Source organism: Oncorhynchus masou, unplaced genomic scaffold (assembly GCF_036934945.1).
Source record: "Oncorhynchus masou masou isolate Uvic2021 unplaced genomic scaffold, UVic_Omas_1.1 unplaced_scaffold_650, whole genome shotgun sequence".
Lineage (NCBI taxonomy): Eukaryota > Metazoa > Chordata > Actinopteri > Salmoniformes > Salmonidae > Oncorhynchus > Oncorhynchus masou.
Window position 1 is genome coordinate 265,214 of NW_027012938.1, and position 14,232 is coordinate 279,445.

The window sequence follows — 14,232 nt, forward strand, 5'->3', positions numbered from 1 at the left end:
AGAAGACAGACCAGGGAGGGAGTGTAGAGGGAGGGTAGAGGGAGTACACAGACCAGGGAGGGGGGGGTAGATGGAGAACACAGACCCGGGAGGGAGGGTAGAGGGAGAACACAGACCAGGGAGGAAGGGTAGAGGGAGAACACAGACCAGGGAGGAAGGGTAGAGTGAGAACACAGACCAGGGAGGAAGGGTAGAGGGAGAACACAGACCAGGGAGGAAGTGTAGAGGGAGAACACAGACCAGGGATGGAGTGTAGAGAGATGTTAGAGGGAGGGTAGAGGGAGAAAACAGACCAGGGAGGGAGGGTAGAGGGAGAACACAGACCAGGGAGGGAGGTTAGAGGGAGAACACAGACCAGGGAGGGAGGGTAGAGGGAGAACACAGACCAGGGAGGGAGGGTAGAGGGACAACACAGACCAGGGAGGGAGGGTAGAGGGACAACACAGACCAGGGAGGGAGGGTAGAGGGACAACACAGACCAGGGAGGGTAGAGGGAGAACACATTATATCTGAACAGCCTCCTGTGTTATTGTCCCTGAGCCATTTAATAATAAACATGTTAAATAACTGATCATATTATAAAGTGTTGAACAATCAAACAATGATGGTTGTCATTATACAGTAATAATCTATTCTACTGCTACTACTTGACATTAAGATGAGGAAGAGAGTGCTACTTCACACTGCCACCTCTTCCTCGTATTTGCTTAATTAGTATGTTGTCAAATAATCAAATACATAGTCAGTTGCCTCTTTTGCAAGTACAGCACCTCCAACTGCAATAGCTGCTGGTCCTGCTACAACAGCTGTGACACCAATTGCTAACAGTTCAACAAGTTTTCCTGATATGCCCTTTAACCTTTTCAGTCTCTCCTCTTCCTTCTTCCTGATCTCCTCCTGTCTCTTCCTCTCCTCCTCTCTCGCCTTCTCTTCCTGTTTTCTGATCTCCTCCTCTTGTTTCTTCTCCTCCTCCTGTCTCTTCCTCTCCTCCTCTCTCGCCTTCTCTACCTGTTGTCTGATCTCCTCCTCTTGTTTCTTCTTCTCCTCCTGTCTCTTCCTCTCCTCCTCTCTCGCCTTCTCTACCTGTTGTCTGATCTCCTCCTCTTGTTTCTTCTTCGCCTCCTCCTCTCTCTCCTTCTTCTCCTGTCTCTTCCTCTCCTCTTCTTCTTTGATCTTCCTCTGAACCACCTGGTACATCTCATTGGTGTAGTGTTGTCCTCCGTTCTTCATCACCATCTCATCTATCTTCTTCAGCAGCTCTGGGACCTGAGTGTAGTCATTGTTTTCATTATTGAAGACATGATTTCTGTCCTTTAAGACCTTGACGAGTTTCCTGAGCTCCGCACTCTTATTCAGAAAGTCCACCATTGGTTTGTTCTTCAGCTGGTCTCCATGTGTGAACAGAATGATGATGTACTTTGAGGCTTCTTCTCCAAAGTTGTCCTGGATCCACTTCACAGTGTTCCTCTCCTCCTCTGTGAACCTCCCCAGTCTGATCACCAGCAGGAACACATGAGGTCCTGGGACTGACATGTAGATGGACTTTTCTATCTCACTTTTCATCTCTTCTTTAGACATTGTTGTGTCATAGAGCCCCGGGGTGTCGATGACATCAATCTTCCTCCCATCCACCACTCCACTCTGTTTCTCACAGTGAACAGTGACAGACTCAGGGGAGAAGTCCACTTTAAACCCCTCCCTCCCCAGGATGGTGTTTCCTGTTGCACTCTTCCCTGATCCAGTCTTCCCCACCAGAACTATCCTCAGGTCAGAGGGATGCCCTGAATCTGCGAAAACAGACAAGTGCTTGAGTTGATAGTGATTGTCTTGATGAAAAGCTAATGAAATGTGTGTTTGTGTATCAGGCAGATGTGCGCAGACGGATCTACAGAGCAGATGCACCTTTGTCCCTCCAGTCTCCCTTCTGGGTTGTAATATAATTTTAAAATATATTTCTGTCATTTGTTGTTCAGAAACCACTACTCGCAAGTTGTCAAATTCGTCACCCTCCACCCCATACGTAGGTTGCACCTGTTCACCAGTCTACACTGTCAGGAGATTGCACCTGTTCACCAGTCTACACTGTCAGGAGATTGCACCTGTTCACCAGTCTACACTGTCAGGAGATTGCACCTGTTCACCAGTCTACACTGTCAGGAGATTGCACCTGTTCACCAGTCTACACTGTCAGGAGATTGCACCTGTTCACCAGTCTACCCTGTCAGAAGATTGCACCTGTTCACCAGTCTACCCTGTAAGTGTCAGGACCCGGTTTCGAACCTGGGTCTCCGGAGTGAGAAACAGTCACTTAACCAACTGAGCCACGAATAGACAGCAGAACCCAGAAGATGAGGCAGACACAGCAGTACTTAAGACGGTGTATTTAATAAAGAAAAAATCCTAAAATACAAAAATGGCAAATCCAAAAGGTGGTAGGTAAAACACAAAAGAACTCAAAAGAAACTCACCAAAAATAAACAAAAACAAAAAACAGAATACCACAAGAACGTCACCCGGAATCGACAAGAGCACACAGAACACTAGGGCAGGGTGCTAACATACAAACACAGAGCACAGAACTGAGGGAAACAAAGGGTTTAAATACAATCAGGGAAAACGAGACACAGGTGCAAACAATAATGGGGATCAAGGGAAAAACACAGGGACAAAAAGCACAATGGGGACATCTACTGACAAAAACCCGGAACAACCCTGGCCAAATCCTGACAGAATCCCCCCTAGGAACGGCTCCTGACGTTCCTACCAGCTCTCTCAGGGTGGAGGACCCTGAACTGACGAATGAGGTCAGGGTCCAGGATGTCTTTGGCAGGAACCCAGGAGCGCTCCTCAGGACCGTAGCCTTCCCAGTCCACCAGATACTGCCAGGACCGCTGCACCCGGCGGGAATCCAGTATCCGGTGGACGGTATAAGCCGGCTGGCCTCCAATGACACGAGGCGGAGGGGGAGGTCTGTCTGCCGGGACAAGGGGAGAAAAAACAACAGGTTTTAACAATGACACATGAAATGTGGGATTAATCTTAAGGGATCTGGGTAAGTGTAGGCGATAAGAAACTGGGTTAACTCTCCTGGCAACCTTGAAGGGACCGATGTATTTTTGGGACAGCTTGCGAGACTCCACCCGTAGAGGTAAGTCTCTTGTGGAAAGCCAGACTCTCTGGCCGGGCGCAGGGTAGGCCCGGGACGGCGACGTCTGTTGGCTTGTTGTTGATACCTCTGTGAGGAACGCATCAGATTAAGACGGGTCTTCCTCCACATAAGCCGACAGCGTCTGACGAACCTCAAGGCTGAAGGCACTCTGACTTCTGCCTCCTGGTCCGGGAACAATGGAGGAGCATAGCCAAACTGACACTCGTGCGGGGACATACCAGTGGAGGAGGAGCGCAAGGTGTTGTGCGCGTATTCGGCCCAAACAATAAAGGATGACCATGTGGACGGGTTGTCACGAGTCATACATCGGAGGGTGGTTTCCAGCTCTTGATTCATCCTCTCTGTTTGGCCGTTGGACTCCGGATGATACCCTGAAGATAGACTGGCAGAAGCCCCCATGAGTTGGCAGAAGGCCTTCCAAAACCTTGAGGCGAACTGGGGACCTCTGTCAGAAACCACATCTTGAGGAATGCCGAAGACTCGGAACACATGATTAATTACCAACTCAGCCGTTTCCTTGGCAGAAGGTAACTTAGTCAGAGGGACGAACCTGGCCGCCTTTGAAAACCTGTCGATTATGACTAGGATAGTAGTATTGCCATGGGATGGAGGAAGTCCAGTAATAAAGTCCAATGAGATATGGGACCAGGGTCTGTGGGGAACAGGTAAAGGATGAAGGAGTCCTTGAGGGCGGAGGTGAGAAGATTTGCCCTGGCAGCACACGGGGCAGGCATTGACGAAAGTGGCAACGTCTTCTCTTATGGTAGGCCACCAGAACTTACGCTGGATGAACTCCAAGGTGCGACCTACGCCCGGATGACAGGTGAGGCGAGAGGAGTGCCCCCACAGAAGGACCTGAGTCCTCACTGCCTTGGGGACAAACAACCGATTGGCAGGGCCTCCTTTAGGGTCCGGTTCGCTAGCTTGAGCACGTCTCACGGTATCCTCAACTTGCCACGAGATCGGAGCCACAATCTTAGCAGCAGGAAGGACAGGCATGTCCGTGTCATCTCGAATGGCAGGAGCGTAGACTCGGGACAGGGCATCCGGTTTGAGATTCTTCGACCCGGGCCGATAGGTGAGGATAAACTGGAATCGATTGAAGAAAAGAGACCATCTAGCTTGTCTAGAGTTCAATCGCTTCGCCTGCTGGATATACTCCAGATTTTTGTGGTCCGTAAGCACTTGAAACGGGTGAGAAGCCCCCTCGAGCCAGTGTCTCCATTCCTTCAATGCCATCTTAACCGCTAGGAGTTCACGATCCCCCACATCGTAGTTCCTCTCAGTCGGGGTAAGCCGGTGTGAGAAGAAAGCGCACGGATGAAGCTTCTTGTCTTCACCCCTCTGAGACAAGACAGCTCCAACACCAACCTCTGATGCGTCTACCTCCACCACAAATGGTTCATCCGTAGTCGGTAGTATCAGGATGGGAGCAGAGAGGATGCGCTGCTTGAGTCCTTGGAAGGCAGTCTCAGCTTCTCTTCCCCAAAAAAACCTTGCATTGCCACCTTTGGTTAAAGCTGAGAGAGGAGCTGCCACCAAACTGAAGTTCTTGATGAACTTGCGGTAAAAGTTTGTGAAGCCCAGGAAACGCTGAACATCCTTAACGGATTTGGGGGTGGGCCAATCCGCTACCGCCCCTACCTTCCTAGGGTCCATTTGGATTCGACCGGGTTCCACTACAAATCCCAGGAATTGTACTCGGGATGAATGGAATTCACATTTTTCCGGCTTAACGTACAGATGGCTGTCCAGGAGGCGTTTGAGTACTTGTCTGACATGCTTAGTGTGTTCTTGAAGGGAGCTCGAAAAGATGAGGATGTCATCCAAGTAAACGAACACAAATATGTTAAGCATATCCCTAAGCACATCGTTTATGAGCGCTTGGAACACCGCTGGGGCGTTGGTCAGGCCGAAGGGCATCACCAAGTATTCATAGTGACCAGTAGGCGTGTTGAAAGCGGTCTTCCACTCGTCACCAGGTCTGATCCGCACAAGATGGTATGCGTTCCGCAGGTCAAGCTTAGTGAAAACAACTGCTTCCTGGAGCAGCTCGAAGGCTGTGGCCATAAGGGGTAGCGGGTAACGGTTACGGACGGTTATGTCATTGAGTCCCCGGTAGTCGATGCAAGGACGTAACCCACCATCTTTCTTGGCCACAAAGAAAAACCCTGCTCCCGCCGGGGAGGTTGATGGACGCATGAGGCCTGCTTCCAGAGAGTCCTTGATGTAGGTATCCATAGCAGCTCGTTCGGGTGGAGATAGGGAAAAGATCCGACCCCTGGGGGGGCAAGTGCCCGGAAACAGGTCGATGGGGCAATCGTAAGATCTATGGGGTGGTAGCATGGTGGCCCTCTGTTTGCTAAACACCAGTTTGAGGTCATGGTAACACTCGGGAACTCGGGTCAGGTCGATGGATTCTAAAGACTCGGGAGTAGAACTCGGGGAATTCTGGAAAATACAAGTAGCTTGGCACGTAGGACCCCACTGCTTGATAGTGCCCACAGACCAGTCGATGTGAGGGTTATGGCTGTGAAGCCAGGGGTATCCAAGGACGAGAGGGAACTCGGAACAGGAGATCAAATGAAAGTTCATCAATTCCTGGTGTTGTGAAACTGAAAGTCTCAAGGAGGTAGTGACATGAGTGACAAGTCCAGATCCCAAAGGGCTTCCATCCAATGTAGTAACCCTCATGGGGTCACTTAGAAGTTCAGAGGGAACGCCATTCTCCTTCGCCCAGACACCATCCATGAAGTTACCTGCGGCTCCAGAGTCTACCAAGGCTTGAAGGTGAAGCTTGTGGTTGTCCCAGGAGAGGGTGACTGGAATGAGCAGACGGGAGTTGGACGGATGGGAGGAGGTTATGTTTCCCGTTACAGTTCCCCCGGTCTGTACGGGACAGAGCGTTTCCCTGGAGCCCGGGACACGTGGAACGGAAATGGCCCGGTTTGCCGCAATATAGACAGCGTCGCTCCCTCATCCGGCGGTCTCTCTCAGCCTGGGAGATGCGTCCAATCTGCATGGGTTCCGGTGGAGCCAGTGATGATAAAGGTGGGGACTCGGAGCTGGGACTGATAGGAGCTAGAGGTCTACGGTTGAGTTCTCTCTCTCTCAGACGCTGGTCAATGCGTGAGGCCAACTTGATCAGGGACTCGAGATTGTCCGGTGGTTCCCGAGTGGCCAGTTCATCTTGGATAGTGTCGGAAAGGCCTTTCAGAAAGCACATCGTGAGCGCCTCGTTGTTCCAGCCACTCGCTGCTGCCACCGTGCGGAACTGGATGGCATAGTCCGTCACGCTGCGCCAACCTTGATGGAGAGTCAGGAGCTGTTTGGCTGAGTCAGAACCACTGCTTGGGCCTTGAAACACTCGTTTGAATTCCTCAGCAAAGGCAGAGTAGCTGGCACAGCAGGAACTATGGGCATCCCACACAGCAGTAGCCCAGGCCAGGGCTTTTTCCGACAGCAGGGTGATGATATATGCGATCTTAGACCGGTCGGTGGGAAACGACGAGGGTTGCAGCTCAAAGGAGAGAGAACATTGAGTGAGAAACCCTTTACAAGCACTTGGATCACCTGAGAACCGTTGGGGAGGTGGAAGACGAGGTTCAGCCAGGGGGTTAACTGCCATGGGTACGTGAACTTGAGGTACTGGGACGGGAACTGTTGCCGGGGTAAGTCGATCAGATATTTGCTTAATGGAAGTCAGCATCTCCGACAGAAGATGAGAATGTCTAGCCATTAAGGCCTCTTGCTGAACCAGGGCGGCTTCGTGGCGTTGGACAGTCTCCTGGTGGTGGGACAGCGTGGCAAAAGGTCCTGGGAACTGGCTGCCTCTGGGTTCATTTTTGGCTCTGTGTTTCTGTCAGGACCCGGTTTCGAACCTGGGTCTCCGGAGTGAGAAACAGTCACTTAACCAACTGAGCCACGAATAGACAGCAGAACCCAGAAGATGAGGCAGACACAGCAGTACTTAAGACGGTGTATTTAATAAAGAAAAAATCCTAAAATACAAAAATGGCAAATCCAAAAGGTGGTAGGTAAAACACAAAAGAACTCAAAAGAAACTCACCAAAAATAAACAAAAACAAAAAACAGAATACCACAAGAACGTCACCCGGAATCGACAAGAGCACACAGAACACTAGGGCAGGGTGCTAACATACAAACACAGAGCACAGAACTGAGGGAAACAAAGGGTTTAAATACAATCAGGGGAAACGAGACACAGGTGCAAACAATAATGGGGATCAAGGGAAAAACACAGGGACAAAAAGCACAATGGGGACATCTACTGACAAAAACCCGGAACAACCCTGGCCAAATCCTGACAGAAAGGAGATTGCACCTGTTTACCTGTTTGTCTTGTCACGCCCTGGTCTAAGTATTTTGTGTTTTTCTTCATGTATTGGGTCAGGCCAGGGTGTGGCATGGAGTTTTTGTATTGTGGTGTGTTTTGTCTTGGGGTTTTGGTGTGTATGTATTTGGGATTGTAGCTAGTGGGGTTATCTAGCAAAGTCTATGGCTGTCTGGAGTGGTTCTCAATCAGAGGCAGGTGCTTATCGTTGTCTCTGATTGGGAACCATATTTAGGCAGCCATATTCTTTGAGTTTGTCGTGGGTGATTGTCCTGAGTTTCTTGATGTCCTTAGTCTGTGTTAGTTTGCACCAGTTAAGGCTGTTTCGGTTTTCACTACGTTTATTGTTTTGTAGAGTTTGTGTTTTGGATTCGTGTTACGTTGTGTGATTAAACATGGATCGCTATATACACGCTGCAGTTTGGTCTGACTCTCCTTCACCACATGAAAACCGTGACAAGTCTGCCCTGTAAAGGAGATTGAACCTGCCCAGTATCCAAACATGGATGGCTTGAGAGACCTTAACATTTGTTTAACACTTGATAACACTTGACTTAGCCTACATCATCATCATCATCATCATCATCATCCACATTCAGTCTGATTTACTGATAGGAGCAGAAAGAGAGGAAGAAGAGACTTCAGTCTGATTGGCTGATAGGAGCAGAAAGAGAGGAAGAAGAGACTTCAGTCTGATTGGCTGATAGGAGCAGAGAGAGAGGAAGAAGAGACTTCAGTCTGATTGGCTGATAGGAGCAGAAAGAGAGGAAGAAGAGACTTCAGTCCGATTGTCTTTTCTTCTTCTCTACGCTCCTATCAGCTGAAGGTAAATCACAACCAGTAAAATAAATAAAGCTAACCAGCAGATTAACATCAATCATCAACATCAATAATTAGCCAATAGCCCACCCTCTTTTCCCCCTGTCAATCACGTCTTGAGGAGGCACTGAACTGAGTTGTCGCCCTTTTTTCATTTTGAGCACCTGCCCCTGAAAGGTCTTTGTATGGCCCTGGTGTGTGTTTGAGCAGCATGTATATATGTACGCGGGGTGTGTGTGCGCGTGTGTGTGCGCGTGTGTGTGTGTGTGTGTGTGTGTGTGTGTGTGTGTGTGTGTGTGTGTGTGTTTGAGCAGCATGTATATATGTACGGCCCTGGTGTGTGTTTGAGCAGCATGTATATGTGTACGCGGGGGTGTGTGTGTGTGTGTGTGTTTGAGCAGCATGTATATGTGTACGCGGGGGTGTGTGTGTGTGTGTGTGTGTGTGTGCGTGTACCTTGGCATTGACCAGTGAAGGCTTGCAGACAGAGTGTCAACAGGAACAGAATCTTCAGAGTCCCTCTTCCTCGTTCCATCTCTGCTCCAGTCGGCCAATCAAAAACATAGAAGCAGACGATGACCTCATTGCAAAAAACTAAGTCCACATAAACTAAATGATAATTTATTCTCAGCCGCTTCACTTTAAAACAATATGAACTATAAGAAGAGTAATGCTATGTGATGTAACTGTTATAAACCAATATGAACTATAAGAAGAGTAATGCTATGTGATGTAACTGTTATAAAACAATATGAACTATAAGAAGAGTAATGCTATGTGATGTAACTGTTATAAAACAATATGAACTATAAGAAGAGTAATGCTATGTGATGTAACTGTTATAAAACAATATGAACTATAAGAAGAGTAATGCTATGTGATGTAACTGTTATAAAACAATATGAACTATAAGAAGAGTAATGCTATGTGGTGTAACTGTTATAAAACAATATGAACTATAAGAAGAGTAATGCTATGTGGTGTAACTGTTATAAAACAATATGAACTATAAGAAGAGTAATGCTATGTGGTGTAACTGTTATAAAACAATATGAACTATAAGAAGAGTAACGCTATGTGATGTAACTGTTATAAAACAATATGAACTATAAGAAGAGTAATGCTATGTGATGTTATTTGACTTTAAAACAATATGAACTATAAGAAGAGTAACGCTATGTGATGTTATTTGACTTTAAAACAATATGAACTATAAGAAGAGTAATGCTATGTGATGTTATTTGACTTTAAAACAATATGAACTTTAAGAAGAGTAACGCTATGTGGTGTAACTGTTATAAAACAATATGAACTATAAGAAGAGTAATGCTATGTGATGTAACTGTTATAAAACAATATGAACTATAAGAAGAGTAATGCTATGTGATGTTATTTGACTTTAAAACAATATGAACTATAAGAAGAGTAATGCTATGTGGTGTAACTGTTATAAAACAATATGAACTATAAGAAGAGTAACGCTATGTGATGTTATTTGACTTTAAAACAATATGAACTATAAGAAGAGTAATGCTATGTGATGTTATTTGACTTTAAAACAATATGAACTATAAGAAGAGTAACGCTATGTGATGTTATTTGACTTTAAAACAATATGAACTATAAGAAGAGTAACGCTATGTGATGTTATTTGACTTTAAAACAATATGAACTATAAGAAGAGTGGTGGTGTTATTTGACTTTAAAACAATATGAACTATAAGAAGAGTAATGCTATGTGGTGTTATTTGACTTTAAAACAATATGAACTATAAGAAGAGTAACGCTATGTGGTGTTATTTGACTTTAAAACAATATGAACTATAAGAAGAGTAATGCTATGTGGTGTTATTTGACTTTAAAACAATATGAACTATAAGAAGAGTAACGCTATGTGGTGTTATTTGACTTTAAAACAATATGAACTATAAGAAGAGTAATGCTATGTGGTGTTATTTGACTTTAAAACAATATGAACTATAAGAAGAGTAATGCTATGTGGTGTTATTTGACTTTAAAACAATATGAACTATAAGAAGAGTAATGCTATGTGATGTTATTTGACTTTAAAACAATATGAACTATAAGAAGAGTAATGCTATGTGATGTAACTGTTATAAAACAATATGAACTATAAGAAGAGTAATGCTATGTGATGTTATTTGACTTTAAAACAATATGAACTATAAGAAGAGTAATGCTATGTGATGTAACTGTTATAAAACAATATGAACTATAAGAAGAGTAATGCTATGTGGTGTTATTTGACTTTAAAACAATATGAACTATAAGAAGAGTAATGCTATGTGGTGTTATTTGACTTTAAAACAATATGAACTATAAGAAGAGTAATGCTATGTGGTGTTATTTGACTTTAAAACAATATGAACTATAAGAAGATGCTATGTGATGTAACTGTTATAAAACAAAGTACAAGTAACTGTTATAAAACAAAGTACAAAGTAACCAGCATCAGAAAAACATAATGTACTCATATAGGGGGTGTCAAATGACATCCTAAACATGCTTATCATTCTACAGTTGACATTCTGCTACATGGTGGGACCAGATGGACCAGTTCCTGTAGACCAGGGAAGGCAACTCCAGTTCTCTGGGGCCTGATTGGTGTCACACGTTCCCACAGCCATGTAGCTAAAACACCTGATTCAACTGATTACATTCTAACCTGAAGACCATCATTAGTTGATTATTGGAGCCAGGTGTGTTAGCTGGGGATAAAGGATGACCGTGGTTCCCTGCACAGGAGTTTCATTGCATCAACCAATGGCTGCATGCCACATCATCAACTGTGCTGTCGGCTATAGCATATGATGTGGATATCTGATATCAGTGGAGGCTGGTGGGAGAAGATATAGGAGGAGGGGCTCAATGTAACGGCTGGAATGGAATCATTGGAACGGAGTCAAACATGTTGTTTCCATGTGTTTGATGTGTAGGTACCACTAAATGTATTCCATTCCATCCATTACAATACACCATCCTTCCTATGGCTCCTCCCACCAGCCTCCAGCCATTACAATACACCATCCCTCCTATGGCTCCTCCCACCAGCCTCCAGCCATTACAATACACCATCCCTCCTATGGCTCCTCCCACCAGCCTCCAGCCATTACAATACACCATCCCTCCTATGGCTCCTCTCACCAGCCTCCAGCCATTACAATACACCATCCCTCCTATGGCTCCTCCCACCAGCCTCCAGGCATTATAATATCTGTCATACATCATCAATGTAGTCAGTCAGGAATGTACTCAAGGTCACCAAACAGGCCCCAGATGAATGGAGATGCCCATCCCTGCTGTACACTGTGGCATAATGACCTGTCTCTCAGTACCAAGATACCTGCAGGTCAGTCCCTCACAGCAACAACCTGCTGTACACTGTGGCATAATGACCTGTCACTCAGTACCAAGATACCTGCAGGTCAGTCCCTCACAGCAACAACCTGCTGTACACTGTGGCATAATGACCTGTCACTCAGTACCAAGATACCTGCAGGTCAGTCCCTCACAGCAACAACCTGCTGTACACTGTGGCATAATGACCTGTCTCTCAGTACCAAGATACCTGCAGGTCAGTCCCTCACAGCAACAACCTGCTGTACACTGTGGTATAATGACCTGTCACTCAGTACCAAGATACCTGCAGGTCAGTCCCTCACAGCAACAACCTGCTGTACACTGTGGCATAATGACCTGTCACTCAGTACCAAGATACCTGCACGTCAGTCCCTCACAGCAACAACCTGCTGTACACTGTGGCATAATGACCTGTCACTCAGTACCAAGATACCTGCACGTCAGTCCCTCACAGCAACAACCTGCTGTACACTGTGGCATAATGACCTGTCACTCAGTACCAAGATACCTGCACGTCAGTCCCTCACAGCAACAACCTGCTGTACACTGTGGCATAATGACCTGTCACTCAGTACCAAGATACCTGCAGGTCAGTCCCTCACAGCAACAACCTGCTGTACACTGTGGCATAATGACCTGTCACTCAGTACCAAGATACCTGCAGGTCAGTCCCTCACAGCAACAACCTGCTGTACACTGTGGCATAATGACCTGTCACTCAGTACCAAGATACCTGCAGGTCAGTCCCTCACAGCAACAACCTGCTGTACACTGTGGCATAATGACCTGTCTCTCAGTACCAAGATACCTGCAGGTCAGTCCCTCACAGCAACAACCTGCTGTACACTGTGGTATAATGACCTGTCACTCAGTACCAAGATACCTGCAGGTCAGTCCCTCACAGCAACAACCTGCTGTACACTGTGGTATAATGACCTGTCACTCAGTACCAAGATACCTGCACGTCAGTCCCTCACAGCAACAACCTGCTGTACACTGTGGTATAATGACATGTCTCTCAGTACCAAGATACCTGCACGTCAGTCCCTCACAGCAACAACCTGCTGTACACTGTGGTATAATGACCTGTCACTCAGTACCAAGATACCTGCAGGTCAGTCCCTCACAGCAACAACCTGCTGTACACTGTGGTATAATGACCTGTCACTCAGTACCAAGATACCTGCAGGTCAGTCCCTCACAGCAACAACCTGCTGTACACTGTGGTATAATGACCTGTCTCTCAGTACCAAGATACCTGCAGGTCAGTCCCTCACAGCAACAACCTGCTGTACACTGTGGCATAATGACCTGTCTCTCAGTACCAAGATACCTGCAGGTCAGTCCCTCACAGCAACAACCTGCTGTACACTGTGGCATAATGACCTGTCTCTCAGTACCAAGATACCTGCAGGTCAGTCCCTCACAGCAACAACCTGCTGTACACTGTGGTATAATGACCTGTCTCTCAGTACCAAGATACCTGCAGGTCAGTCCCTCACAGCAACAACCTGCTATAAGCTGTGTTGACTCAAGGTTTGCCCACTTCAATTAGATATATAGCAGGGTTACCCAACTCGTGGCCCACAGGCTGAATTTGGCCCGCAGGTGGTTTAATTTGGCCCACCGATTTTATGAGCAAAACATTAAGACTGAAACAACACGAGGAAATCAGCCCTTGAACTCTCTTAGGTAAATATCATAGACCCAGACCTGTGCTACACTATCTTGTCCGAGACCCTCTGGTTTCTATTCAATAAAACAAGATAAATGTTTCAGGTAAAAGTGAAAAACATAATTCTCCTTTCACTGTTATCCAATATTAAACCACATGTATAAATACAAACATAATAATGTGATTGTTGACTTTCCAAGAAACTTGTTTATTTTGATTAAATTGTCTTGACATGTCTAGTGAGGTCATTTTTTGATTATGTATGCATCAATGTCAACAAACCTGGTATAAATCAAATGTTTACTCCATATTGTGCTACAGTTATTACAATACATTGTTGTACATTTCATTAATAAGGTAGTTAAGTTGAATACTCACTTTTAGTGTAGTTGCACGTATCTGTTAATTGTCCCCTGTTGTGACTTGAGAGCTGTAGCTATGTGCTGCAACTTATAGTCAGAGTTAAGTTTCGTTTCACCTGTAACTAGTCATTTCTAGCCAATGAGAGGAGTTATTCACCTCAGGACAGGCAGAGGCTGAAATCTGATTGGGTGTCACTATTATCAACCTCCTCTGACAACTCAACCTTGGATGAGTAACAACTCTGGGTTAAATGAAATGTGTTGGACACAGACCTCTTCTTCTGGGAAAAAGGTTCCAATTAAAATAGCAAATGAAACATTTTCAAATGTAAAAATGTTGTTGTCTAACCTGGTCCCAGATCTGTTTGTTCTCTTTCCAACTCCATTGATCACTATATACTGTAGTTGCCTAGCTTGGTCCCAGATCTGTTTGTTCTCTTTCCAACTCCATTGATCACTATATACTTTAGTT

The 14,232-nt window shown here is 45.7% G+C and overlaps 1 protein-coding gene across 2 annotated transcripts; it reads right to left on the reverse strand.

Annotated features, from left to right (window-relative positions):
* Nucleotides 1-166: 166 nt before the first annotated feature.
* LOC135536679 (GTPase IMAP family member 7-like) lies at nucleotides 167-13,965 on the reverse strand. Of its 2 annotated transcripts, none has more exons than XM_064962935.1 (3): nucleotides 13,777-13,965; nucleotides 8,799-8,882; nucleotides 167-1,787 (listed from the first exon to the last, which is right to left on the reverse strand). In XM_064962935.1, exons 2-3 carry the CDS (start codon nucleotides 8,875-8,877, stop codon nucleotides 712-714), a joined length of 1,155 nt encoding a protein of 384 aa, XP_064819007.1. In that variant the 5' UTR covers nucleotides 8,878-8,882; nucleotides 13,777-13,965; the 3' UTR covers nucleotides 167-711. The 2 variants fall into 2 exon arrangements, with proteins under 2 accessions (XP_064819007.1, XP_064819006.1); XM_064962934.1 differs by having other exon boundaries at nucleotides 8,799-8,879; nucleotides 13,777-13,963.
* Nucleotides 13,966-14,232: the final 267 nt, after the last annotated feature.